The sequence below is a fragment of the Sciurus vulgaris genome, assembly GCF_902686455.1.
Source record: "Sciurus vulgaris genome assembly, chromosome: 11".
NCBI classification, from domain to species: domain Eukaryota; kingdom Metazoa; phylum Chordata; class Mammalia; order Rodentia; family Sciuridae; genus Sciurus; species Sciurus vulgaris.
The window spans coordinates 29,235,859-29,262,344 of NC_136472.1; the positions used below are offsets into that span (position 1 = coordinate 29,235,859).

Sequence of the window (26,486 nt, forward strand, 5' to 3'; positions counted from 1 at the left end):
CGCCAGTCATGATGCACTGAACTGACCTCCTGACGTATGAAGGCATCATTACTTGACTGGAAAATACTTCAGGACACCACGTCCCTCACCCTGCAAGATCACTGGACTGGGCACCAGGAGACCAGGATTCCAGCTCGCCCCGGCCCTAACCACGTGTTCTCAAGACTGCAGGCCTCTAGGGCTTTCTGGTCATTTGTGTAAGTGAGGGACGGCTTGCATGACTTCTAAGGATTGATTTTTCTAAATGTCTTCCATGTCACAGCCTGCCCCTTTCTTCATGCGTCATTTCATTTTTTCTCCACTTACGACCTCCCTCTCTCCCTTCCAGTCCTCTAGAGCGCCCTACTGCTGCGATTCCCAGTGCGCCCCACCCAGCACCCTTACCCACTCACCCCTGCCACAGCAGTGTCCCGAGGTGGGGGCCCGCAGCCTCACACATCAGCCTCCCTTCCTCCCACAGACTCCCAGTCCTCAAGACTGCCCTGGCCTCCTGACTCACCCTCGTCCTGGGGTCACCCCTGGCAGCCCTCAGCACAGCTGAGCACAAAGCGCTCTTGGCCGTGTCACTCGCACGCTGCTGAACACGCCCTCGACAGCAACCCGCGGCCTTTCTTATGGGCAGGATCCAGGCTCCTGTCTCTTTTAATCTCCTCCATATGCCCACACAGGATTATGAACAAAGCAGATGCCTGAAACATATTTATTTGCTTCTTTGCATTATGAAATTAAAGACCCTAGTTCTCTTAAATTCAGAGAATGCTTAAGTTGGCTGTTCTAGGAAAAGTTACCAGATAACTGAAAATGGTATCACAGCCAGATAAGTGACCCAGTAGTGACAGAGTCCCATCCACTACTTGGTTCTACTTGCCACAGACAAGGTATGCCCAGGCTGCCAGGGAGGGCTGCTCCACGGTCTCTCCATCTGGACTGTGAGGATTTAAATCGCAGAAGCCATACAAAACAACAGCAAATCAGTCCAAACCTTAAAGACAGGAAAATTTATTTACAGGCCCCAGTGCACTATAAATTTGAGACAGTTCTATTAAAATGCTTTTCTTGGCTTCCCATCAGATACTTGGTAAAAGTCTTTTTCCAACAAGGTTCTTAATACCAAAGTTGGAAAAAAGAAAGTCAAACACATACACACACAAAAATGTTCTTCCTTAAGAGTTCCAAACAATACACACAGGAAAACCCAAACACAGTTCTCAGTGCTACCTAAAGGAGCCTTAGGAAATCGGAAAGACAGCAGAATTGCACCCGCCACCTAGGCTCTCCACGGGCCAAAGGGCCTCGCTCTGCCGGAACCACAGCTATCCGTTCCACTTTCACAGGAAGGACCCCAGAGATTGGTCCACGTGCTCTGTTTAAGGGACAGCAGTGCAGTAGCCCCACCTGACCCCACCCCACGCAGAGAGCTGGGCCTGACCCCAGCCTCCGGCGGAAGGCACACTCTACCACGGAGCTGCACCCCAGCCTGATGAAGGAGCTCTTAAGGGAAGTTGGAAAACAGACTGGGAAACAGCTTGGAGCGGCACTTGGGGGCTGGAAAGGAATCACTGGCATTTTTTTAAAGCCCTGAGAATCTAGTTTATGAATATTAAAAAAAATTCTCGATTTCACAGCTGGGCAGGGCGAATAAGAATGACAGACAACACAGTCGTGGAAATTAGAAGCGAGACCTTTCCCACATCCCCCAACGCACTTCCAGGGATGTGTCCAGCCTTAACTGTCTCAAGCAACCACTCTGGGGAAGACCAGTCAATGAGCAGTCAGCTTGAATTACTGGGAGTTCAGCCCAACCTCGCCGGCGACCCAGGCCCAGCTCCTCTGCGGGCTGCACTGCCGCGGCAGCGGAGCAGCGTGAGCTCCCGCCTGTCCGCACAGGCTGTGTGGTCTTGGGAGCATTACTTCAAGTCTCTGCAGCCTCGGTGTCTTCATGTAAAAATTCCGATCACTCTTCTAACGGCCTATCTCACTCCTCCGCTAAAAGTCTGCTTTGTAAACGGCACTTGTGTTGGGGTGGGGAATGAGAGAGAAAGGGACAGAGACTGCTATATAACGGTCGGGACATGACAGTCGAGCCAGCAGCACCGGGAACCACAGATAATCATGGGTCTAGGCTGCTGAGGTTTCCAGACACGTGAGGGTTCAGGCCTTTAAGCGAATCAGAGAACACTCTTAAAAAGCAAAAGTTAAACATTCTACAATGAGAATTTTACAAAGCGCCTCATATAAGATCCAGTATTTTAACAATAGATACACAAAACAAAATTAAACCTTAGCTTAAAGGTTCAGGATACCCATCAGTAACAGCTGTGGGAGGACTAAATCGAGACTCGAATGTCAGACTGATGGCAAGGCTCATTTGGAGGCCAGAAGCCAAATGATGAAAACCAAGCAGACATGCACTCCTGTGAATCCAGGGATTCTGCCATCCTGTGCTGCCACGCCCAGGACACAGCAAGCCCTGAGATGCTGCCTGTGAGTCCGCCAGGAGGCTGGGAGTTCCTTTGCACAATGGACTGGCATCCCAGAGACCCCTGCGTGTAGTCCCCTTTTTTTTCCCCTTCAGATTTGTGGCTGCTAAACTCTGGTGACCAAATATCATAGTTCAGTGTGTGAAGACTGTGTCAACAGGACACAACGAGAGCCCCCTGGTCAGGGCTCTCTACCCATAAAGCACCTGCGCTGGAGCAGGCACACACTGCTGCCGGGGGCCTCTCCTGCGCCTGCCCAGATCACAGCTACAGCCCGCTGGTTGGGAGGGCACTGGTGGGAAGAACACCACAGACCTGGGATGATTTTGTTACACAGAAGCGTTTCGACTTTTCCTAAGCAGTCCACAGTATCTCTGCAGCATACATAGTTGGTACACTTTTCGAGAAAACATGAGGGTACGCCGAGATGGAGCAGTGTCGCAGACGGAGAGGAAACCGGCCTTTTAACTTAGCCCGAGCGTTAAAGTCTGGAGAGCAGAGAAGATGCTGAATGTTTCTGCCACCTCAAAGGCTCCCAGTCAATTGAGTACAAAGAAGAGTTCAAAGGCAAGGCAGGCTCCTGACTTCCACCTCCTAGTGTGGCTGAGGTGAGAGGTCACTGCTGGTGGAGCCACTGACCAATAAAAGAATGTTTGGAAACTCTGCTCAACAGATAAACTGGGGATCCACTTACACCTCCCGCCCCACCTCACACACATTCCTAACTATACAGCCCGGAGTCCACCCAGCCTGCCAAGACCCTCGCTCGTCTGCCTTTTCTTGTGGATCCAGGGCACCAGGGATACAAAGGTGCCATTTGACTACAGAGAAACGTTTATGTGCACATCTCCTCCTGCCTTCCAAAATAAGAAAAGCCTTGTCCTAAGCCTGCCTCAGATGTCACCTCTAATCCATCTGTCCCAACAGATGGCTCCTTCCTACCACTCCAGGCCCCTAACACGCTGTAGAAAGCTGGTGTCCTCTCCTCAACCTTCTCTGAGAGCACACCATATACCCCAGGGGAGGAGAGGGCCTTGTGGTGGAATCACAGATTCCTTACTATCACCCATACTCTCCACGGCAACAACTAGGACTTCAGTAAATCAATCAACTGGCTAGTTAGCTCATAAGACAACTAGAGGACACACAGTAAGTCAGCTTCACACTGCTACAACTATTACGCTCTGCTGACTCAAGGAACCGCTTAACTTCCCCCAAAGCCCTCGTGCACCCCACAAGACTGTCCTGTGCCTGTCCCGTGCAGCCACTGCTCGCTGGTGGCCTTCGGCAGTGTTTCGCAGAGATGCTCCTCTCTGCTGCACTTGCCTCCAAAACTGCTCACGTAACTGCAGCTCTCTGGCTCGAAGCTCCAGCCTCATGTGTGACTTAATGGCAACTCCACAATCTCAGCTAAGTCAAGAGGGAATTAATCCCTCCCCTGCCAGGAAGAATGTTTTTCTCCCTTGAACAACTGAACTCCCAGGGCTCAGTGCCAGTGCGACCGTAGCCTTGCTGATCCCAAACTCGAAGCTGTAGACGGCTGCTGCGATGCTTCCTCACCAAGACCCCACCCCACGTTTCTGGATCAATTCAGAAACTCGCCCTCTCTCAACCAGGAGCACGCACCCCTGAGCTAAGCACGGTCTCTTCTTCACTATGCAGCGAAGAGGATCACGCTCCTATGAAGAACGGCAGCTCAGGGCATTTGGGACTTCTTGGAAAGATTTAAACACTGAAAATGAGTCACTTAAGAGTGGATGGAGACCTCTGCTGGCCACAGCTGTCCATGCAGCTCCCAAAAGAGGGCCTGTTTCCTGTCTCAGTTCTTTCTGGCAATCACCTAGGAGCACTAAGCTATCAGCCACGGATGCCCCTAAAGGATCTTGTCTGTCTTACAAGATGACCCAAACCTGACCTTCCTTGGGAGAATTCATGAAGACAGAGCAACTTTTTAGAGTCAGGTGTGTGCTATGTTTTTACTTACTCCTGCCAAGGTCAAGGCAAAATGACAAGCACAGTTTAGAGAGAGCATATTTTGTTATAGAACAAAAAGAACCTTCACTCTCTTTGCTGCAGTCTCCCAACAGCCCACAGGAAAAGGCTTGGTCCTGGGAGGCAGTCCTGGAAGCGCTGTGGACGTTTAAGAGGTGAGGCCTCATGGGAGAGAAGTCACAGGGAGTGTGCCCTCAAAGGGGCTTGTGGACCCTGACCAGCCCCCTTTTTTCTGCTCCCTGACCAGTGATGTGACCTCTCCTCCAAGCGTTTCCACCATTGCCATCTACTGCCCTCATCAGAGGTGTAACTGCCACGTCTTGGACTTGAACCTCCGAACTGTGAGCGACATAAGCCCCTTCTCTTGATAAGCTGACTAAGGTATTTCACTGTAGTCTCACAAAGCAGACGAAAACACTCTCTGATCTTACAGATGACACATTATTAACAGAACAGTGGTTTTCAATCAAAGGAGTTTTGTCCCACGACCCCAAGGGGAACTTCTGGCAATTTCTAGAGACATTTTTAGCTGTCACAAGTTGGGGGAGGGGAGGATGACACGGGCATGCAGTAGCACTTGAACCCAGTCATCCTTTAAACCTAACTGGGAATCGCTTCAACCAGATCACCTCACATCTAGTTGGGATCAGTCCAGTCTAGAACTGTGGGACTGGAGGAGAAAGGAGGTCACCTTGGGAACATGGAAACTCGGAGAGAGGGAAGCAAACTAATGTGCACCAACGTGTGGACAGTCAGCAGCCCCAGGAGAGAGGGCCCGGAAGGCCCTTCCTGTGTAGAACGGGGTAAGGCAGGGCGTTCACCACCACAGCAGCGACTGACCCTTGTGGACAGAGGTGCTCGGGGGAGAAGAGGGGACTGCTGGGCTGTTGATGTTGCCAGGGAGAGTAACAGCCTTTCCAGGACGGGAGCTTCGTGGAGTTCTTAAATAGCTCCATGGAACGTGGGAGGGGATCTAGCCAAGCCCTTCATTTCACAAATAAGAAAAGGAGAGACTAGGTAAGGGTGACTTATCACGGCCACGCATCAAGAGGGGCAGGGCCAGGCCTCCAGCCCAAGCCCACTGATGCCCAGTGTGTCTCGTGGAACCCACGTAACGTGCAGCACCCTGTTTTCAATGACTGCATTCACTCCGTCTCAACAGTTCATGACTCCCAGCCTGACACGACCAGCCGGCTGGCCTCAGGCCCGGGGCTCCTGCGAACAACGTACTCCGTGAGCCAGCGGCAGGGCCTCTGCTCTGAAAAACGACGGCTCTCTCAACCTGGAGGACTGGCAGGGTGGTGGGAAGAGAGGTCAATGGACAGGACCTGCTCGATTTTACCTCCCCGGTTTCTTCTTATGGAATGCGATTCAGCATGCGATTCTGTAATTGGTTCTGTTCATCAATACAGATGCCGCAAAAAGTAACACTCCCTGAGGCTCAAAGGGCATTTTCCTCAACAGAAGTTTTAAGAACCACAGGTTCGGAATAAAAACCTACAGATATCAAAACCGATTTTCTGATTCATTAACATCTGGTGAGGTCAGTAGTTAAGAAACAGTGGGAAGCCCCAAACACAGAGCGAACGCGCATACACCGCGACACAGATGGCAGGGCAGCTCGCCGACCTCAGGCTTGTGTTCCGATCAGAACGCCCTCGTGTAGGCCGGGCCGGGTGTGGGCACACAGCCTTAATCCCAGGGCCTGGGAGCCTGAGGCAGGAGGATCACAAGTTCAAAGCCAGCCTCAGGACCTTAGGAGACCTGTCTCTAAGTAAAACACAAGAAAGGCTGGGGATGTGGCTCGGTGGTTAAGTGCCCCTGAGTTCAAAAATCCATTTTTAAAGAAGGAAACAGAAAAAATATATGTATTACCAATTTGGGGATAGTCTTAAATTTCTAATTCCAGTAAGATTTCTCCAGGAGCAAGAAAGAGAAGTAGGACTCACTGGGAAACCAAGAGGAGTCCTTTAGCGGCCAGAGCCACCCACGGAAAAGTCTGGAGAACGACAAACGCTTGACAGGGAAGGAGGGAGTGCTCAGTGACAAAGCTGCTGAACCGGAACCTAGTTCAGAGCACAGCAGCACTGTCACGGTCACAGCCACCCAGAAGCACTGCCCTGGAGTGGCCCAGTCACTACCTGCTGGGACTGCGAACCTTCCAAGGGCTTCGACATCCCATCTGCGAGACAGTGTGGCAGGAAGACCCCGAACCCACAGCAGGCCTCCCCTGGTGGAGCTGAACACCCCAAAGAGCTAATACTTGGAACCTTACTTGATGCAACTCACCTGGTCCTGCTTTCCTATCATGTAGGTCTGGTCCGCTGACACAGGGAAGAGACAAACCCCACTCTGGAATTTGGCTGCTGTCCCTGTGTCCAAGAACTGAGTCCAGCACATCAGCACCCCCGCCACCCCGCGACAGGGCTGGGGTCTTGGCCTCTCACCTGTCTCTGCATTTCCTCGATCTGTCTTTGTGGGATGCTCTGCAAAATACTGTACATGTCTGACATCTTTTCCTCAGGAACAACCACAGATGCTCTGGAGAAAACAGAGGAGCAATTTACACACACAATCCTCCACAGAAAGCTCTTCACGTGCAGTCTTGTTTCATTCTTAGGAGCAGAAACTATACCTGAGCCTGCTCCAGTCCCGCATCCTTCCAGGGAGGGCCCTCTCTCTCTCCCTTCTCCTAACCCGCCTTCCCCAGGAGTTGCTGAGCAGCTCCGGTGGCTCCCTGCCACCCCGCTGGTGTGCTCCGGGCACTCTGTCACTTCACGCCACACTCCGCCCTTCGCAGGGCTTATGTGTGTGAAATCCCTCCTCTCAGGCACACCATTTTTCATTCTTCTTTGCCTTCTCTGCGTTAACGGCATTCACTTTCCCCCTTTAGCTCTCTAGGCAAAACCATTCACTTATTCAGCGCTGATTTATAGAGGACCTACTATGTGCTGGGTACTGGGAAGACAACAGGGAACAAATCAGTGGAGGAAGGAGAGGTGGTAAGCAGGCCAGGGACGGCCAAGGGAAGAGTGCTCCAGGCAGGACTGAGGAGGAAGCGGCATGTCAGTTGTGTTCAGGAACAGCACGCAAACCACTATGGCTGGAACAGGGCAAGTAGGGTGGAGAAGCCCAGGAACCAAGGAGAGACAGGAGGGAGCCACGGCAAGGCAAGCACACAGGACTGCGAGCCACAGGAGGGCATGGTGCCGTCACACAGAAAACCACTGGGAGGTTTTACCCAAAGGCCTGGCAAGTGGTGATTAGGCTCCGACAGGATCGTGCCGTCCAAAGTGTCAGCACAGAGGACAGGAAGCAAGCGCAGGAGCAGGGAGACCACCTGACCCCTGCAGAAGCTGGCAAAAGATCTGACGGGGAGGACTGGGGAGAGAAGCGGCTGGGCCGGGGCTCACAGGCCAGTCACGGTGAGAGAGGAGGGCGGGCTCCAGGGGGACCTGCGGGTCCCTGAGCAGAGTGCAGCTCACTTGTATAAAGGGATGCACTGAAATCTAAGCACACTTCTGCCATTAGGCTAGTCCACGCAGACGGAGCTGCCTGCTCCCGCACCAGCATGCCCGAGCCCCTGGCAGGCTGCCTGGCAGCAAGATGTGATAAGCATTTGCTCAGTAAGCCAATCGCTTCTACTACGCCAACGGGAAAGCTGAGGCTCAGGAAAGACCGGACAACTTGTCACCGCCACAGGTTGGCCAGCGACAGAGCCGGGTTCCTGGCTTACACCCAAGCCTTTCCACCCTTATCCATGACTACAACAACCAAGCCGGTCTCAATCCCTCCGTAGAAATGTCCGCTCCACCCAGCTCAAGTCACCAGCCCTGAGAAGCCCTCACGGGTCCCCTCGCCAACCATGGCTGCCTCCTCTTCGCTTCTCGAGCATCCCGTCCTGGCAGGGCTGTCATGTCACAGTGTTTGGTAATCGCTGGCTTAGCTGTTTATCTTCTGCTACTAAAAACCATGAGTTTCTTGGAGCAAAGATTTGACCCTGAGTGTCTGGTATCCCTATACCTAACAACGCCCAGCAAATAAAAGGTGCTCAATAAATGTTTTCACAGGGAGATAAATGCTAGGAGTAGCTCAGCACTTCCCTGCAATAGAATGAGTAACTTCATATTCTCCTCTTTTTGGGGTTTTCACAGGCCCCTATTCTCCTCTTTTTGGGGTTTCACAGGCCCCCTGTCGCGTATCTGCCACAGCATTTACCACAGAAGGCTGGACAGGCTGAGCATCCCTCATACAAAAGTCCAAAATCCCAAACCTGAAGCTTTTGTTGGAGCGCCACCGTGATGCCACAAGTGGAAAATCCCACACGGTGAAAATGTTTCACGCAAAAAATTATTTTAAATAATGTGTAAAATTTCCTTTAGGCTACAAGGTATATATAAAACCTCAGTGAATCCAGGTTTAGATTTGGGTCTCCTCCCCAAGATATCCCATTATGTGTATGCAAATGTTCCGAAACTGAAACACTTCTGGTCCCCAGCATCGCAGATAAGGAATGCTCAAGGGAGGCATTAATCAGTGGTTTGTCTCCCCACCCCAGGTCCTTGTCTCCTCAGAAGCAGAAACTATGTTATTCACAGTAGGCTTTCAATAAAGATGGGATGAATAACTAAATGGATGAATTAGTGCTATTTGAATTGTCCAAATACCTGTGGAGATCAGACTTGGATAAAATATCAAAGAAGCTGGCGATAAGACAGCAGTTTAGCACCTGAGGCAAGGGCAGGACCAGGGACATGGCTAAGGAAGCAGTTCACAACAGTCAACCACCAAAGTCTGAGAGATGAAATCCGAGAACAGCACGAGAGTCCACAAACAGCACACGGCGGGATTCCCTTGCTCCTGTCCCTGGGGATGGTACCAAGTTTACATCCAGGCAGAAGCTCTCCATCACTGGCTAGTACACTGCACAGATTTGACAGACAGCAGTGGCTGTCTGTGGTGGCCACCAATCAGATTCACTGGTGGTTTTAAAATTCAGAATCCCCAGGATAGGCCAGGTGTGGTGGCACACACCTGTAATCCCAGTGACTTGGGAGGCTGAGGCAGGAGGATCACAAGTTTGAGGCAACTTAGCAAGACCCTGTCTCAAAATAAAAAATAAAAAGGGTGGTAGTACACGCCTGTAATCCCAACAACTCGGGAGGCTGAGACAGGAGGATCAAGAGTTCAAAGCCAGCCTCAGCAACTTAGCAAGGCCCTAAGCAACTCAGTAAGACGCTGTCTCAAAATAAAATACAAAAAAGGTCAAAGGTCTGGGATGTGGCTTAGTGGTAAACGCCCCTGAGTTCATTCCTCAGTACCCAAAACAAAGGGCTAGGGATACAGTTCCATGGAAGAGAGATTGCCTAGCATGTACAAGGTCCTGCATTCAACCACCAGGACCAGAAAAAGTAAAACCAACTCTCAGAGGGGCCTATCCCGTCAGCTGGAAACTACTGCTCCAGGCTAGCGGGTGGGAACCGCTTTGTGGAAAGGACCAAAGAGTAAATACTTCAGGTTTGGTAAGCTGCACAATTTCTGTGCAATTACTCTACTCTGATCGAGTAACATGACAACAGTTTCAATCAAAAGTTATTTACAAAAACAGCCATCCTGTGAATTTGGCCCAAAGGCCTCAGTCTATGAACTGCTCTAAGCCAATGTTCTAAGTCTCCTGATGGGAAACACAACAGAACTGTCTAGAAGAATACGGGTTGGCCAGCCCTTATCCAAAAAGCTAGACCAGAGTGCTTCAGGTTTTAGAATATTGGCATGAGGTGTCTCAGGGATAGCACCATGACTAAACAAGAAATCCACTTATGCTTCATATACAGCCTATATGCATAGGCTGAAGGCAATTTCATGGTGCACCTGCATTCTGATTGGGACCTGTCACATGAGGGCAATTGTGTAATTTTCAACTGGTGGCATCATGACAGTGTTCAGAAAATTTCCCAATTTCACAGCATTTCTGATTTTACATTTTCAGATTAGGGATGCTCACTCTGAAGTTCTCCAACCTAGGAATGCAGTGCAGTCACCAAAGGGTTGTTTATTTCTACTGCTCTCAGATCCAGTAGCTAAAGTTGACTAGACGGTAATACTCACCTCTTCCAGTCAAGAACCTCAGAGAAAGGCAGAATATAGGAGTCAGCAATGACGACAGGGACACAGCCAGCCTGTAGCACATCACTCAACACGGCCTGGCCCAGCCGAGCACCACGAAGGACCACACAGAATGTAGCCTCCTGTGGAAGCACAAGCAGAGGGTAGGGGTTACAAACCAGCCTTGCCGATCCCTGCAGACCATGAACTCCCCCCAAGACGTAAAACCAAGCGACACTGAGGCACCTTGATTCAGAAAATCCAAAAGACAACAGTCCACACAAGTCAAACAAGCTTAACTAGCTGTGAGACTCGTGTTTCCGCTCCGCAGAGTCACTTCAATACCACGTGAGTTGGTGCTCGGCACATGCTCAAAGCAACACCAAAGGCTTCCTCTGCGCAGGCCGCCTCACGGGCTCCTGCAGCCTAGCCTCCGCAGCACTGGTGGACACGTGAACACACCAGGGCCGTGGCCTGAACACTGCTTACAGTGCTTACCACAGCCCCCTGGGGGGAACACGGGCTCCTAGAGGACCCCCAAAGGGAGGGCATCAAATCTCCCTCACCTCCCCACCCCCGGGCTTCTAGCAGCATCGGCATGCAGAGACACTCATTTAAGGAGGGCAATGCCTTTGAAAAGACATAAAGACAGACGCGCTCTGTCGAGAAACAATGAATCCAACAAAGGAAAGATCTCAAAAAAACCTCTTCTTCACTCACTCCCTTAAATGCCTCCCCACAACGTGGGACTGCTTGGGAAAATGAGAGGCCAAACCAAAGGAAAGACTCTTTCTCTAACTCTCAATTTCCCCTAGTTTTTACCTCTTCAGAGAAAAAAAAAAACAAAAAAGGTCAAAAAATACAACATTATCTAATCTTTAGAGAAAAGGAACGTTCAGGAAAGAAAAGAAGTGAAGAAAGTCAATATCCCAAACCCCTCTGGGGAGAGAGGGAGACGGCAGCTGGAGCTGCAGATGGAGGCTGGCCTCCCCAGTGGCGTCCACATTTGGACACGTGCTGACAGCCACTCCTGTCCAGACGAGGGTCACTAAATACTCCTGCTCCCATCGCCATGTTATCAGGCAGACACTCCAGAGGAAGAGGCCACACTTCTTGAGAGAAAGTATTTTAACAATCTCAGTATGGGCCCGCTCTCTGGAGAGTTTAAAAATTAAAAAAAGAAAAAATCACACCAGCTCCTCGATATTTCTTCCCAAACTCACCTGAGTTTTATGTATTTCTGGGAACACAGCTCAAATTCTCCTTCCCCAGCCCCTGTGCCCTTGGAATGCTAAACACTCACCTCTACGACACCCCAAAGGGACGGTTTGCCTTTGGTGTGGAAGTACTACTGCACCCACAATTGAAGTAAAGGGTTACAAAACACCAAAACCAGAATAAAAGCAACCCAAAACCCCTCCACTCCCAGGAAAGGCTAACTGCACCTTGTGGACAGCACGGTCCAGCAACACAAGTTGCCCCCATACAGAAGGATGGTTCTAGACTGGCCCATGAAACAGAGGTAAAGCACACACACTTGCCCGCTTTGTCCATGTGGCTGCCTGTAAACCTACAGACTTGCATTTCTGAAGTACAATGACTAGCTGAAAGGAGTATGAACCCTCAGAGACCACGCTTCTTACGAACAACACCCCAGGCACCTGGGCGGCTGAAGGTCTAAGCACAGGCAAAGAGCAATACTGCACTTTGTCTCCCCTTGGGTAATGTTCCTAGGTGCCTGTGGAAAACAACTCCTATTTGCTAGGGTCAGCTTTCGTCCCTGGAAGCAACCTCTTTTGAGCCCAACAGAGGTCAAAGAAGGACACTCACCTGCAGCACCTGGGGGAAATCGAAGACCTGGTGCTTGTGGCAGCGCTTGCGGACAGAGAGGATGCCCTCTGAGAGGTTGGTGCACTTATCCAGCACCAGCACCGACTCCCCATGTTTGGCCTGCAGAGCATCCAGCTCCTCTCTGTACTCGGGATGGACAGCCATCTGAGAGGACAGGAGGAAGTATCGCCGGGGACTATAAAGGAGAAGGAAAAGGACTGGAAATCTGCAGTTGGTAAGTTAGTTAAGGTTTGACAAACTATAATATTCAACTAACAGCAACAGGTGTTGGCTTACCAGTCTTGACATTTGCTGATTTTTTTTTTCTTTTGGAGAGTATACTCTATAGCATTGCTGAATATTTAAAATATTATATATTGGAAGAAAATAAGTTATTATTTGTTCACATTCTGAAACAGTATGCAATCATAAAAATTTTACTTGGGGAAAGTTCTTACTGTCGTAAGGAAGTGTTCATAATATGCCAAGACTGGACAGCATGCGATGAACACATGTACAGAGAGACAGAAGCTGACCGAATGGTTATTTGGATAGAACGTCAAAATGTTACCATGAGTTAAATCTGAGTCTCAGATCTGAAAAGAAACTGAGAGCTGGCCGCAATCCTCAGACAGGGAGGCAGGTGATTCTACTTGACAGCTAGCAGAGTAGAATGGCGTCCTTACACCATGGACAGGCTCCAGGGAAAGAACCCCCAGTGTCAAGGTCACATGGACAGTAAAGGAAATCGAAAACCGGAAGCAGAAAAAACTACATTCCCAAAGTATGGAAGCAGTGTCAACATGTGGGGGTTCAAGAATGCTTCAAAGAAAATGGAGAGCAAAAAGGATTTCCAAGAGTCTAGCGCTACGCAGATCTCCACAAGAGACAAAAATGTGGACGTAAAAATCAGGCACAGTGGCACACAACTGTTGTCCCAGTTAGTCAGGAGGCTGAGTCAGGAAGATCACCTGAAACCAGGAGTTCAAGGTCAGCCTGGGCAATAGAGTGGGAATGAATCTCAACTAAATAAATAACAGTGAACACAAAGTTAGTGAGTCTGAACACAAAGGAAAGATTTTGGGGAGCCAAATGGAGAGGAATTCCCTCCTGGAAGGCAAGACTCCCACAGGATAGAGCAGGTCCAGAGCAGGAGGACTCTAGGCTTGGAAACTACTAGGAATCATCACCAAAGAGAAGACAATATAAAGCAGGTCCGGGAAGAAGTGAAACACCATCGACCTGCAAGCAGCACCCCGTACATCACGTCCAGCTCAAACGGCTCAGCAGGAACAGCCCTAGGGCTACGGGTGTCACGGCAGCACCACCAGCAAGCCAGGATGACGCGTGCTTCAGGAAGGACCAAAGGCCTGCAGTTTGTGAACACGTCTCTGTTTTGCTTGCTTGCTTTTCTCCCCTTGGTTTCTTAGATTTATCTAGAGCCTCAAGCTGAGGAGAACCTCACCATATACACCCACCAAAGAAGAGTCCCTCTCAAACTGAGAAGGTCGGTTTCCTTCCAGGAGCACGAAGCTCTGGGGCAAAGTGCACCAAGTGCTGGGAGAGGAAGGCGAACACCTGTCAATCAGCCAGAGCCGCTAGATAAACCCAGAGAGCAGCACGGCACACTCCAGAGCCAGCTGCTGCAACTCCCCTGGACTCTCTTCTGGAGACTTCTTTGTTCAGCTGAACTAGGAGCAAAAGGGCATTTCCCACATCACAGGACAGAACAGCGTCAGCGGATTTGCTAGAACTTCACTGTCTAGGAGGAACCAGCCACAGGTGGCTGTGTTAGGCCAAATGAAAATTAAATAAAATTTAAAATCCAGTTCCTCAGGCACCCTAGCCATATTTCCAGTGCTCGATGGCCACGGGTGGCTGGTGGCTCACTGAAAGCACAAATGCAAACGTCCCCCTTCACAGAAAGCTCTACTTGACAGAGCTGCCCTCGGCAGTTTGAGATCCAGAGGTCGGAGGGAGGGTGGCTGGAGACAAGAAGGGTCGGGGAGAGGGTCTGTGTTGGTTGTAGAGATGGTCGCTTTTCCTGGCCCCTCTTCCACATGGCAGGGGTGATGAAGAAAGCTGTGCACCTGGAAGGCTGAAGCCAGAGGAGGTGAGAGCTTCCGGGCAGCAGAGGCCAGGGGCACGGCCCGGCGCAGGGCAAGCAAGCCCCCGAAGGGCGAGCAAGCCTTCCGCACTGGGGACAGCCAGCGTGGGATGTGGTTAGGAGGGCAGGTGGGCAGCCCAGGCCTGTCAGAGCCTGGGCAGGCTGCAACAGGCACCCAGGTTGCAGAAGGATGACGGCAATGTGGCTTCACTCCAGGGCTAGAACTGAGAAGTATGAGCCAGGGCTTGGGGACAGCAGTGGGAGCACCACGTGAGGGAGCCGGCGGGGAGGCGGCACTGAGCAGCGTGGGGCAGCGGCAGCGACACTTGATTACGTACAGACGTGGAAGTCGTGGAAAGGTCCACCCCTGTGAAGACAGAGGACGATGGGAGCCAGAGAAGGGAGCGACCAACACGCAGAGAGGAAAGCGGAGGGCCTCTGCGGAGCTAGACAGACATGCAGGGTTTCCGACGCACAGATACAGAGAGAAAGGCCTTGTGCGCAACTCAGAGAAATACAGATGTTAACGTGCAGTGCTCGAAGGAACTCCTGCGAAGACAGACTCAGTTTGATTCCACTGTTAAGAAACGAGGTTCCGCTCCAGACCCGGTTACCTTGGGCTCCCCGGATCTGCACACCACCAGGGCTCTAGCTCCAGCGCAGACGTACAGATGTGAACGAGAGCTAACCTTGCTCCCACTAGCCCTCCCTGACCCGACGGGCAGCTCAGGGAATATGCTCATTTTGGTTTTAAGCAAATGAAATTTAAAGGTGGATTTGTTTTTCTTTCGAAGACTGAAATTACTAGCTACGACTTTCATGTTTCCTCCCAGCAGCCTGATATCTAAATTTAAGAAATATCATGCTGAGAACTTGAAGTCACCCTCAATAGTAATAGCTGTAAACTCCCAATTTAGTTTCTTTTAGAAGGAAAATGACAAGAATTCCAGCCGGGGCCAACACAGCTGTGAGAAGAAGCTATCAATAGCAACAATCCTCAGCTTCCCATTGAAAAACTACTGGGAGAGATTTAAAATAAAAATAAAAACAGCTCTCACTACTCTCACTGCTCGGAGCAGCCGCAGGAGATGTGGGAATTCCCTGGGAGAGCAACTCTCACGTAGGGCAGCAAGCCCACCCTGCCTCTGCCAGGGTCCCTCGTGGGGGTGTCTATACCTGCGGTGGCTGTTTTTGTCTGGGGAGAGGGAGGAAATGTTCTTCACGAAAGCAATGCCACCGCTGCCAGGCTAGACACAAGCGGCAGAGCGGAGCCCAGCCAGGCTGCTGAGACCCAGCCGGGCAACAGTGGAGGGCGTGCCCGCAAGCCCTGCCCTCCGGTGCTCCGCTGACGCTGCGCCAGGTTCCTTACCCAGCCACTGAACCACAGAACTTTACAGCTAACTGAAACCTTCAGTGATGTAGTTAAGATCTCAAATTCAGTGTATCTGTTCGTATAAACTAGAGTTCAAATTACTATAAAAATACCACCAATATAACAATTTAAGTCTCCAACACTAATTATTTGAAAATGATCTTTATTGCTCCAAGTGGTCTGTTCTCCTTTGTTTTGACTGAATCATCTCAGTGTTTTCTTCCCTGGATTAAATCTGGAGGGAATTAAGAGTCCTGAACAACAGAACAGAGCTAGATGACTGTAGTGAGCAGATCAAGTGGTCTCAGGAAAGGTGTACCCAAGGCAGGCCAGAGGCAGCCGAGCCCCAAGAGACCAACCCTCAAGCCCTCTGCCTCCCGGGTTTCCCAGCCGCACCCCACTCTCTGTGGCGGGGTGCCACTGTGCAGAAGAGCCAACACCGCAGGTTTGGCCGCTGTCCTCTGAAAAGCTCGCTTATGAAGCTGGCCCCTTCACTGGCGTCTGGGAACTTGGATTGGGGGAAGGTTCCCATCATTCCCCGAACTGGCAACAGGCTCGCCGTGACCAGGCTGTGCAAACCAGATGGCTCATGCTGAACACCTGCCTCCCTGCTGCAAGTCTGAGCGTCAGCACACGCGGGTAAAGAAAGCCCACGCCACCGCACAGTCAGAGTCACAGAGTCCTCCTAACAAGTCGTGGAAAGCTGGGGGAGGCTTGGGACCCCCGGCACACACGCTCCTCAGTTGTGACAATCAAAAACATCTACACACTGCCAAATGCCCTCTGGGGGACAAGCTAACTTCCTTCTCCCACTGGGCCCAATACTTGGTTCAAACAGGCCTTCAATAGAGCTTCGCCATACTGAATTAAATAATTTACAAAACTTCAGAAAAAGGGGTAAATTCTTTTTGTTTTATCACATAACTAATTCAAGTAAATGCTCACAGAAGCAGCAATCAGAGAAGTGAACTTTTCTACTTACAATAGTTCTTCATAGTCATGCTACAGAAACATGCCCAAATCCACATCCATGGCACGTGACAGAAACGTGCACCGCCCCAGGGGGCCTCAGGTGCTCACGCAGACCATGCTTTCTCAACGTGCAGAAATCTACCTCAAAGAGCACACTGAACTGTACCGGTTTCTCCCAGTCTATATGTCTATAAATTCTAAGAATGATCTTTGTACTTTAATATTGAAAGCAATCAAAATATTTAGAATAGGCATATTTTTGCCCACATTTAATAATGAATACCAATCTAAAAATTCAGTGTCTTGACGGCTTAAATACTCCCACCAAAACTCATGTTGAAATTTAATTCCTATTGTGAAGAATTAAGAGGGTGGAGACTTAACTTGATCCTGGTATTTGGAGGTGGGACCTCTAGGGGGAACTGGGATTAAATGAGGCCCTCAGGGTGGGACCCCATTCCAACAGGGCTGCGGCTTCCTGAGAAGCAGAGAAGAGGTCCAAGCTGGGATGTTCCGACTTAGTGCGCTGCCCTACGCCACCCTGGGACTCAACAGTCCCCACAAGCAGACCCTCCCCAATGCAGCTGCCCAATGGTAAATTTCCCAACCTTCAACCAATAAGCCAAAGAAGGCTTTATTCTTTATAAAAACTCTGTGTATGATACTCAGTTATAGCATCAGAAAAACTGCCCACGTTTGAAGTTAGCGAGCCCATGAGAAGAGGGAAAGACTTAAAATGTAAATCATACAAAACAATTATAGAAAAAACACAAATAATAGCATCTGGGTGATGGGCAGACATTATGTTCACTACAAATTTCCTTGAATTTGTTGTCTGCTCAGAAATTTTCATAATAAAATGTTGTGAAAAATATGAATCACATATCCGGATCAGATGAAGACAAACAATGTCACAATAAGTTGTATAAAGCGACGCTTCCTAGTGGTTCAAACAGAAACCACGGCAGGAAAAGGTACACTGACTGTCACAAACAACTGCGCAGGCTTGCCAAACCCCGTGAGCCCCCGTGCTAATGCCATATTCACCTTAAAAGATGCAACTTCTGTCAAAGAAACCCTGATTTATCACATTAAATTGTGTTATCCGAATGTTATAAGTTTTGTAGATATTTAATTTGTAAGTTTTGTAAATATTTAATTTGTAAGTTTGTCTTAGTTTTACAGTTGTATAAGTGAAAGGAGTTTAGATTACTTTTTATTTGCGCTTAGTCAAGTTACAGTATAAACAAAAATAATTAAAAAGCAAGGGACCTTGACCACTAAAACTTGCAAAAGTCAAAAAGCTGTAGAACTCACATTCACCTATTTCAAAATTTACTACAAAGCTACAGTAATCAAGCCAGTGTGGTGCTGGCATTAGGATTGACATACAGAACAAGATTTAAACTGAAAATCCAGAAATAAACCATACAGCTATGGACAGTTAATTTTCAACAAGGATACCAAGACCATTCAATAGGAGAACACTCTTTTCAACAAGTGATGCTAAGACAACCAGATTATTTCCATGCAAAATAAGGAAGTCACACCACATATAAAAATTAACTTGAAATCACAACCCAAAATGTAGGAGAAAATATAAGTGCAAATCTTCATAACCTTGGATCAGGCAAGTTTCCTAAACATTAATATTACACAAAAAGTATAAGCAACCACAGGAGAAATAAATAAATGGGACTCCATCAAAATCAGGAACTTGTGTGCCTCAAAGACACTATCAAGAAAGTGAAAAGAACTGACAGAATGGGAGAAAATATTTGCAAATCATATGTCCAATGAAGGTCTAGTGTCTGGAATATATAAAACCCTCACAGCTCTATAAGAAGACAACTGGGTTTAAAAACGGGCAAATGGAGCTGGATATAGCTTAGTCACAGAAGGTGAATGCAGCTTAGCCTGCATGAAGCCCTGGGTTCAATCCCCAGCACCACCAAATCACCTGAATAGACATTTCTCCAAAGCAGTTATATAAACAGCCAATAAGTACACAAAAAGGTGCTTGATGTTACTAATCATTAGGGAAATGCAAATCAAAACCATAATGAGGTACTACTTCATATCCAGTAGGATGGCTAGAATCAAATGCAGACTATAACAAGCGTTGATGCAGCCGTGGAGAAACTGGAAACTTCACACATTGTTGATAGGATGTAAAATGGGACAGCCACTGTGGAAAATGGTCTGGCAGTTCCTCAAAAAGTTAAAACGCAGAGTTACCATCAAGCCCAGCAATTCCACTCTTAAGTATGTATCCGACAGAACTAGAAACAGGTCTATATAAAAACTCACACACAAATGTTCACAGCAACATTATTCATAGTAGCTAAAGGTGAAAATAACCCCAATTTCCATCAGTTGATACAAAATTATGTATCAACTGATATACAAAATGTGGGATATACACCTAAATGATGAAATACATTCTGCCAAAAAGAAAAAAAAAAGAAATGACATGCTGATTCCATGTTACAACCTTGAAAACACTGTGATAAGTGAAAGAAGAAAAGACATAAAAAGCTGCATTATATTACATCTAAAGGAAATGTCCAGGATAATCAGACACATGGAGACAGAAAAGAGAGAGTAATGGCTATTCCTGGGGGCAGAGATAAGAAGTGACTATGAACAGGTATTGATTTTATTTCTGGAGGGATGAAAATGTTCTCAAATTCAATAGTAGTACTGATAGTTGCACAACTTCGTGTATATATTAAAAACCACTGAATTATACGTTTTAAAACGTATAATAGTGAATTTATAGTATATGAATTAACCTCAATTCGAAACTAGTAAAACAAATTACATCCACTATAGGAGTCAAGTAAGGGAAAAAAATTCAGGAAGATGATCTGAGACAAGTTCATGAACGATTCAGTTTATCTTTGCACTTGCCTAAGGACAGACAAGGAAAAAATGTCTCAAGCTGATCTGGGATTTGTGCACTAACTAAATAACAACATTTGCCAAACAGATTGCTACCCTAAGTTTCTGAATTTGGTCCGGGGTCCCCCAGTAGAACACACGTGGAGGAGAGCTGCCTTCTGTCCTGAGCAGCTTTCTCTTACTTCTTGAAGAGCCCACAAAGGTTGCGAAGGGGAAATCTGGGATGCTCAGAGAATGGTCCTAATGGTCTCCAAGCAAACTACTTCCTTCAGACCCATTTCTATCACCAAACTGAATGAGTTTTGTGCTTGTTTTCTGCAGTACTGGAGATTGAACCTGAAGTGCTCTACATTAAGCCCCCCCTCATTTTTATTTTATTTTGAGATAGGGTCTCGGTTAATTGACCAGGCTGACCTCCACAACTTGTGATCCTCCTGCCTTAGCCTCTCAGATGGCTGGGATTACAGATGTGTGCCATCACACTCAGCTTCTATGAGTGGGTGTTCAATCTCAGCTGGTATGACATCTTCAGGTTTGTAATTTCAGTCACCTTTGTATGTGGACACTTAAAAAGGAGTTTTCATTAGTATTGTTTAAAGCTCACTGAGTTCTCACCATGAAATAACAAAACATTTAAAAAGACTACAGCAAAAAGGCTGGACGGAAGGCCCGCCACACCTCTGCTGTGGGACCTTTCCACTCAGTCCACACATTGACTACGAGCCGGCTACGTGCCAGACACGCTGCAGCAGCTGGAACGCAGACCCAGCCTCTGCTCCACTGCGCTGACACCATCCGAAGTCCAGAGAAGACAGTTTTGAGCACGTAATACGCCAGAGCCTGACAAGCATCACCTCGAGGAGGGCAGGATGCCATGAGGAGCCATCTAGGGCCAACAGAGGGCACCCCGGGTCCATGGCCCATGGGGAAAGGTGAAAGCTGAAGGGCGAGCAGGTGATCAGACCGATGGGAAAAAGCTCTCCAGGCAACAGGGTGTACCTGCAGCCCAGAACACTTGGGGGAGCAAAGCCTGTGCTAAGATCTGAAAGGAAAAAGCTGTTCTCAGAGAAAAGGCTGGAGATGGGGTGGTCCGCTGGCAGAGTGCTTTGACAGACATGCCGTTTTTCCTTCCAGCAGTGTGGGGGAAGGACCGGGCTGCGGCACAGCAAGACTGCAGTCAGGATGCCAAAAGGACGCCATCCAGGAGTTCAAAGGGCAGCCTGGTGTGGGCAGAGCGGAGGGAAGGCAGAGAAATCTACGGCATGTTTCAGATACAGAGTTCACAGGACTTGCTATTTTGATTAGGGAGTAAAGGAGAGGAAGGAGTTATGGAGGCAGTAGATTCCTAGTTTGGGAAACTTGGTAGATAGCTCTGGGAGTTGACATAAGCTGTAGCATAAGCAACACTGGGGGGTGGCTACAGGGGACACCACCAGCCTACGCCTCACCAGCATCCCACAGATTCTGCAAGGGCACACTGGACATGTGCAAGGTGCCTTACCCTGGTCCTTTCTCTGGAAGAGCCACCTCAGCTGACAGGGGACTATAGACAGGAATGCTGACGTCATAGCCTTGCCGGTAAGTCCACGTGGAAAAGCCACCACCAGCCAACAGTGCCCTGAAAGCAGAAGATTTCATCAAACAATGAGAAAGAAAGAAGGCCTTTGTTCTGATACGCTCTGTGAGTGAGACCGCAATGACTGAGTCTCGATGATCCACGGCAGCTGATGGGACTGGGTCGCTGCTCTCTGAAGACACTGCTACATGTTCCACAGTCACGTCGCCATCTCCTGGACTTCAGCTGCATCTATTCCTGAATCACCAACCTTCCCCCGGGGAAGGTTACTTTCCATTTTTTAAAATACATCATAGCCCAGGGGACACTGTGAATAACCCCTCTGCCACCTCATTCAGTTCCTACTCACCTCTCCCTCCCAAAAGTCCTACTTTATTCTTAAATGCATTTACAGCAACAGGAATAACAGCAGGTCTGCTCAGGAGGCTGGCTGGGGCAGTCATTCCCCACCCCTCGGCCTGGAATCGTGGGAGAAAATGCGCATGGAAAGCAGAGGTGGTTGGGAAGTCTCCTGTCCCATATCACATATACCCCAGCCTCTCCCAACCCCTGGCTTGCATAGCGCTGTCTTCTGTCATCCCAGAGCCACATGTCAATCATGCAGCCTCCGCCAGCTCAGTGTCCATTCCAGCTACTCGGTCCTATTAACCCCGTTCCCTGTTCAGGTCTTGAGTGCTTCTCCTGCAGTTAGCCTGCACTAGCTATTATTCTCCTTAATTAGAAAACAGTGACCACATTGTTTTAATTGACTCCAGCAAGTAGTACAATGACACTTCATCAGAGAAAGGAAGCAGGTGCATATCACACCAACTTTTATTGTTATTCTGTCCCAGGGGCCCCAAACCCATCGAAATCACTTTCTGGGGCAGTTTCGCCAATTGCACACACTACAGGGTCTAAGCCAAAATGTCTGAACCGAAAAACCACATTTTTTGCAATATTGATTGCTACCAATCCCTGCCCTGCCCTGATGACAACCTACATTCCCTTCTAACATGACCATTTTAAGTTCAAAGATTTTCAAACCACCCCTAGAAATCCCACTGTGTTTGTTTAAGCTTTATGAAACCAAGACTGGTGAGTGAGGTAATGGGCAGGGTAAAAACCTCTCCAGCTGCCAGTCTACCCTCTAAACTGTAATGACTACCCTGAGTACCAACATACGGTCTGATTTTTCCTGATTAGCATGCAGCCCTGAATCCATCCAGCATGAACTTGGGTGGGTTCCATAGCCATGATGGCAAGCAGACTCCACATGGGCCATGGCCTCTGTGCAGAGAAGCAGACAGGCTCTCAGAGAGGCACCAGGCGGTCCAGGGTCGTGGGTGAGTGGGCTGTCGTGGCTGCAGCCCCAGAGGAGCGCTGAGCGCACGTGGAGAGAAGGGAAGCGGCCTGCATCACACGACCTCCAGTGCTGTCCTGTTATTCTGTTCCTGTGGCCAACTTGTCACTCTGTTCGGAGGATAAGACGGGCGTCATGCAGTGGTGGCAGGACAGCGTGCAGTCTGAAGCACACTTCTGTCACAGATCACACACATGCGATCTCCGTTTGTGATCTCAGAAAGAGGCACGTCTGTAGTCAGTCAACTCGCCTCACCCCAGGCTTGCTACTGACAAGCCTGAGATCTGAGTCACAGTCTCTGCGCTGAGCTTTTCACGGTGTTATAATGGAGAAAACATTGTAAGCACCCCTGCTTCACAGAACACATGTTTTATATCGCCTTTTGAAAACCAATTTCTGAGCAGCACATTCTGTTTTCCCATTATGGGTTCCCAAACCAGAGCTCAGTTCCAAAGCTACAAGAGATCGAATAGAAAACTTGTGGTTGAGAACGTATTAGTGTGATGCTCAGGCCCGTGGCAGGCAAGCATATCAGTCGAAGGGCCCTAGCACATTTCAGGCCTCCCCCAGGACACCTCCTGTCACTGAGCCTTCCTCCCACAGCCTCCGTCTCCCCATGCACCTGGCTGCAGTCTCACACGCCCGCCTCACGGTTCTGCTTCAGAGTGCTCGCCACCTCAGCAAGCCTGCGGGTTCATCCCCGCCTGCCTTCAAACCATGCAGATAATCAGACTTACAAACTCCTCAAATACAAAGCCTCAGTTTTGCAACACAAAAACAAAGGCCAAGCAATCCCACAGTCATTCTTATTTGTTTACTGAGTTAAACTATCAAAACATATTTATAAGACAAGTGAATTTGAACGATGGCTAGATATTTGGTGGTTACTTGATGATATTGAGTTACTGTTAATGTTTTTAGGAAAAATAATCACATTTTATGTTTTTTAAAACATAACTATATTTCTATATTGTGCATAGATCAATATAGAAACATTTGCAGAGGCAATAATACAAAGTCTGGGTTGCCTGCAGACTCTCTGGAGGAAGGGGCAGAGCACATAGGCACTGGCCTCCAGTCGAGAGGGTGGCGTTGGCAGTGGGTTTGCGGGGTCCACTGACCTACTCTCTTCTCTTGTACAGGTTTCAAAGTTTTCGGAACAAGTTCAAGTAAATATATATACACCCACATGAGAGTAGAGATAATGCGAAGAAAGGGTAAAAGGAGCAGCACTAGTACAGAATGTATCCGGCATCAGGGAAGTCCCACCGAAGCTGAAATGGGTGTGTGTGTGTGTCTAAGTTCACAGAAAAACACACAACATTTTAACAGTGAGCATCTTTCAAGAGTGAAAATATTTTTTTCACACACTCGCATGCCATTCCACTCTGCTGCAGAGAAAGTGCACTTGTATCCAGTGTCTGATTTTCAAAAATTGAAAGAAACAAAAACAGATTTAAGAAGCACAAAGACACATTTACTGAGTCTATATTTCCCTTCAGTCCAGGTCTTGCATTTCCCTGAGTAAAATGACTTTTAAGAAGTCCCACCACGACTTTAGACTTCAGGAGATCTTAAAGCAGTCAAATCTGGCCCATCTGTCGTCTAGTTTCTGAACAACTTACATGCAGACCCTGATAAAACCATTCTATGCTCAGGGCCTTTGCCTCCTCTGAATCCAGGAGCAAGGACAAAGAAGAAAAATTAACAAATTAATCTATTCCTCACCCTGCAGACGCCACCCCAGTTTTGAGTGAAACACCTCACATGCAAGGCCCAGGAGGCCACACACTGACTTGTCGCCAGCTACACTCCGATCACTCACAAAAACACAGAGGAAAACAACATGTCCTTCCCCATTCCTGACATCTTAGTAGCAGCAGAACACAAACTCTCCTCTCTACTTGAAACTCCCCACAGAGACATGAAACATGTGCTGCTCAGAGAAATGAAACCCACCTCCCGTGCAGATGCACCACCAAAACGTGAAGCCACCCACCCAGAAATGTGCCTTCAAAAAAGAAAGCCAGGACAGGCGGGGCCGCTGCACTAAGCAGCAGCCCACTTGGGAAGCAGTGGGCCTCCTGGGCCCAGAGCACCAGGAGCAACCTGCACGTGGCCACACTGCCCTCTGCCGTCCAAAATGGTCTCTACACCAACACGAGTCTCTTCTGGCGATACCTGTATTTCCAGACAGAAATTCAAAGCCGACTGGAGATAATCACTGAAAGCAAAGAAGGTTCAGCTCTAATCTTCGGAGGCAAAGTAGTGCTAAGTGCAGATTTCCACAAACGACAATGTCAGCCTCTGACAAGCTGAGAACACAGCTGGCCTCAGACTGTTCCCGGGCGCCCCTTGCGAGCTCAGCTCAGCTCTAATAAGGCGGGGTAAATGAGCTCACATACACTCACAACTGCCCCTCACCCGCTGCCCACGCCCTCGTCTGGGCCACACCTGCTGCACTTCTCAAACCCTGAAGGTGTGTGCAGCACCTCCTCCTGAAGCCTTCAAAGAGCCTCGGGCCAAAGTGATCCAGTCAGCACAAGAAAGGGCAGGTAAATATGAGTGGAGTCAAAGTCACCATCCAAGTCATGACTTCTGCCTGTCTGGGAAGTTTTACCAGAAAGGAAGAAAAGAAGGGAGCAGGAAGGTAGTGGAGGAAGAAAGAAAGATAAACACAGGCAGGGAAGGAAAGAGAGGGAGAAACCTGCTGCAGAGACCCCATCACAGGCCTCAGGCCACTTCACTCATCCCTGCCCCTGACCCCCAGGCTGTGGAGGGAGAGCCGACCCAGCCAGCCCTCAACCTGCCTTGGGAGTCGGGGTGCTGCAGGCAGAAAAGCGTAACCTGAACTGAGAACAGACAGCTTTTCAGAGGCCACACCAGGACAGAAGCTCCAAATGGCCTTCCTCAGCAGGTTCAAGTGCATCTCAGCTTCTGCGCCTTGAGGAGAACACTGCCAAGGACAATTTTCTAGTTTAATAAACGATTTCAATCACAAAGAATGTCCCAGCAGGCTGGGGTTGTGCTCAGGGGTAGAGCACTTGCCTGGCACATGTGAGGCCCTGGGTTCGACCTCAGCACCACTTATATATAGACAAATAAAATAAAAGTCCATTGACAACTAGGAAAATATTTCAAAAACAAGACTGTCCCAGCAGGCTCAGAAACACAATCTCACAGGAATAAAAAGATCCTGCACTTGCTTAATCCTCAGAAACTCATCATGGGGACAGCCCCAAATATACCTACCTATCTCTGGGGACATCCAGGGCCGTGTTATAATCTGGAGGTCCTCCAGGCAGCATATTGAACAACAGGTGATTTGTACCTCGATCCCACCTGTTTAGAAATGAAATGTGGAAGAGAATTCCATGACAATCTCAAAGAAGCAATTGGCTACCAGGTAACCAGTACAGGAAATCCCCACCCAACAGGGCCACTTCTAAGGAAGCAAAGCAAATCCCTACAAGTCCCAACATCAAGTGCTATTTGGATCTGTGGAAGAAAAAAACAGGTAAATGTGTATTTCAATACTTTAGAATACTTTAGAACTATTTCTCACAATGAAAACTAAAAATTACCCAAATGTCACCATTTGGTTAAAAAAACAAAAAGCATGCCAGGTGCAGTGGCGCACACCTGTCATCCCAGCAGCTTGGGAGGCTGAGGCAGGAGGCTGAGTTCAAAACCAGCCTCAGCAACAGCGAGGCCTAAAGCAACTCAGTGAGACACTATCACGAAATAAAATATAAAAAAAGGCTGGGGATGTGACTCAGTGGTTAAGTGCCCCTGAGTTCAAAGTT

At 48.7% G+C, this 26,486-nt stretch overlaps 1 protein-coding gene across 2 annotated transcripts in view; it reads right to left on the minus strand.

Moving 5' to 3' along the window:
* EXT2 (exostosin glycosyltransferase 2) overlaps window positions 1-26,486 on the minus strand; it is a 136,955-nt gene that overhangs the window by 100,948 nt on the left and 9,521 nt on the right. For both annotated transcript variants that reach the window (XM_079103028.1, XM_079103027.1), the window contains exons 3-7: window positions 25,933-26,022; window positions 21,264-21,380; window positions 12,408-12,603; window positions 10,581-10,720; window positions 6,920-7,013 (exon numbers count right to left, since the gene is read on the minus strand). In XM_079103028.1, coding sequence (XP_078959154.1) covers window positions 6,920-7,013; window positions 10,581-10,720; window positions 12,408-12,603; window positions 21,264-21,380; window positions 25,933-26,022 — 637 coding nt within the window. The remainder of the gene's footprint in view (window positions 1-6,919; window positions 7,014-10,580; window positions 10,721-12,407; window positions 12,604-21,263; window positions 21,381-25,932; window positions 26,023-26,486) is intronic.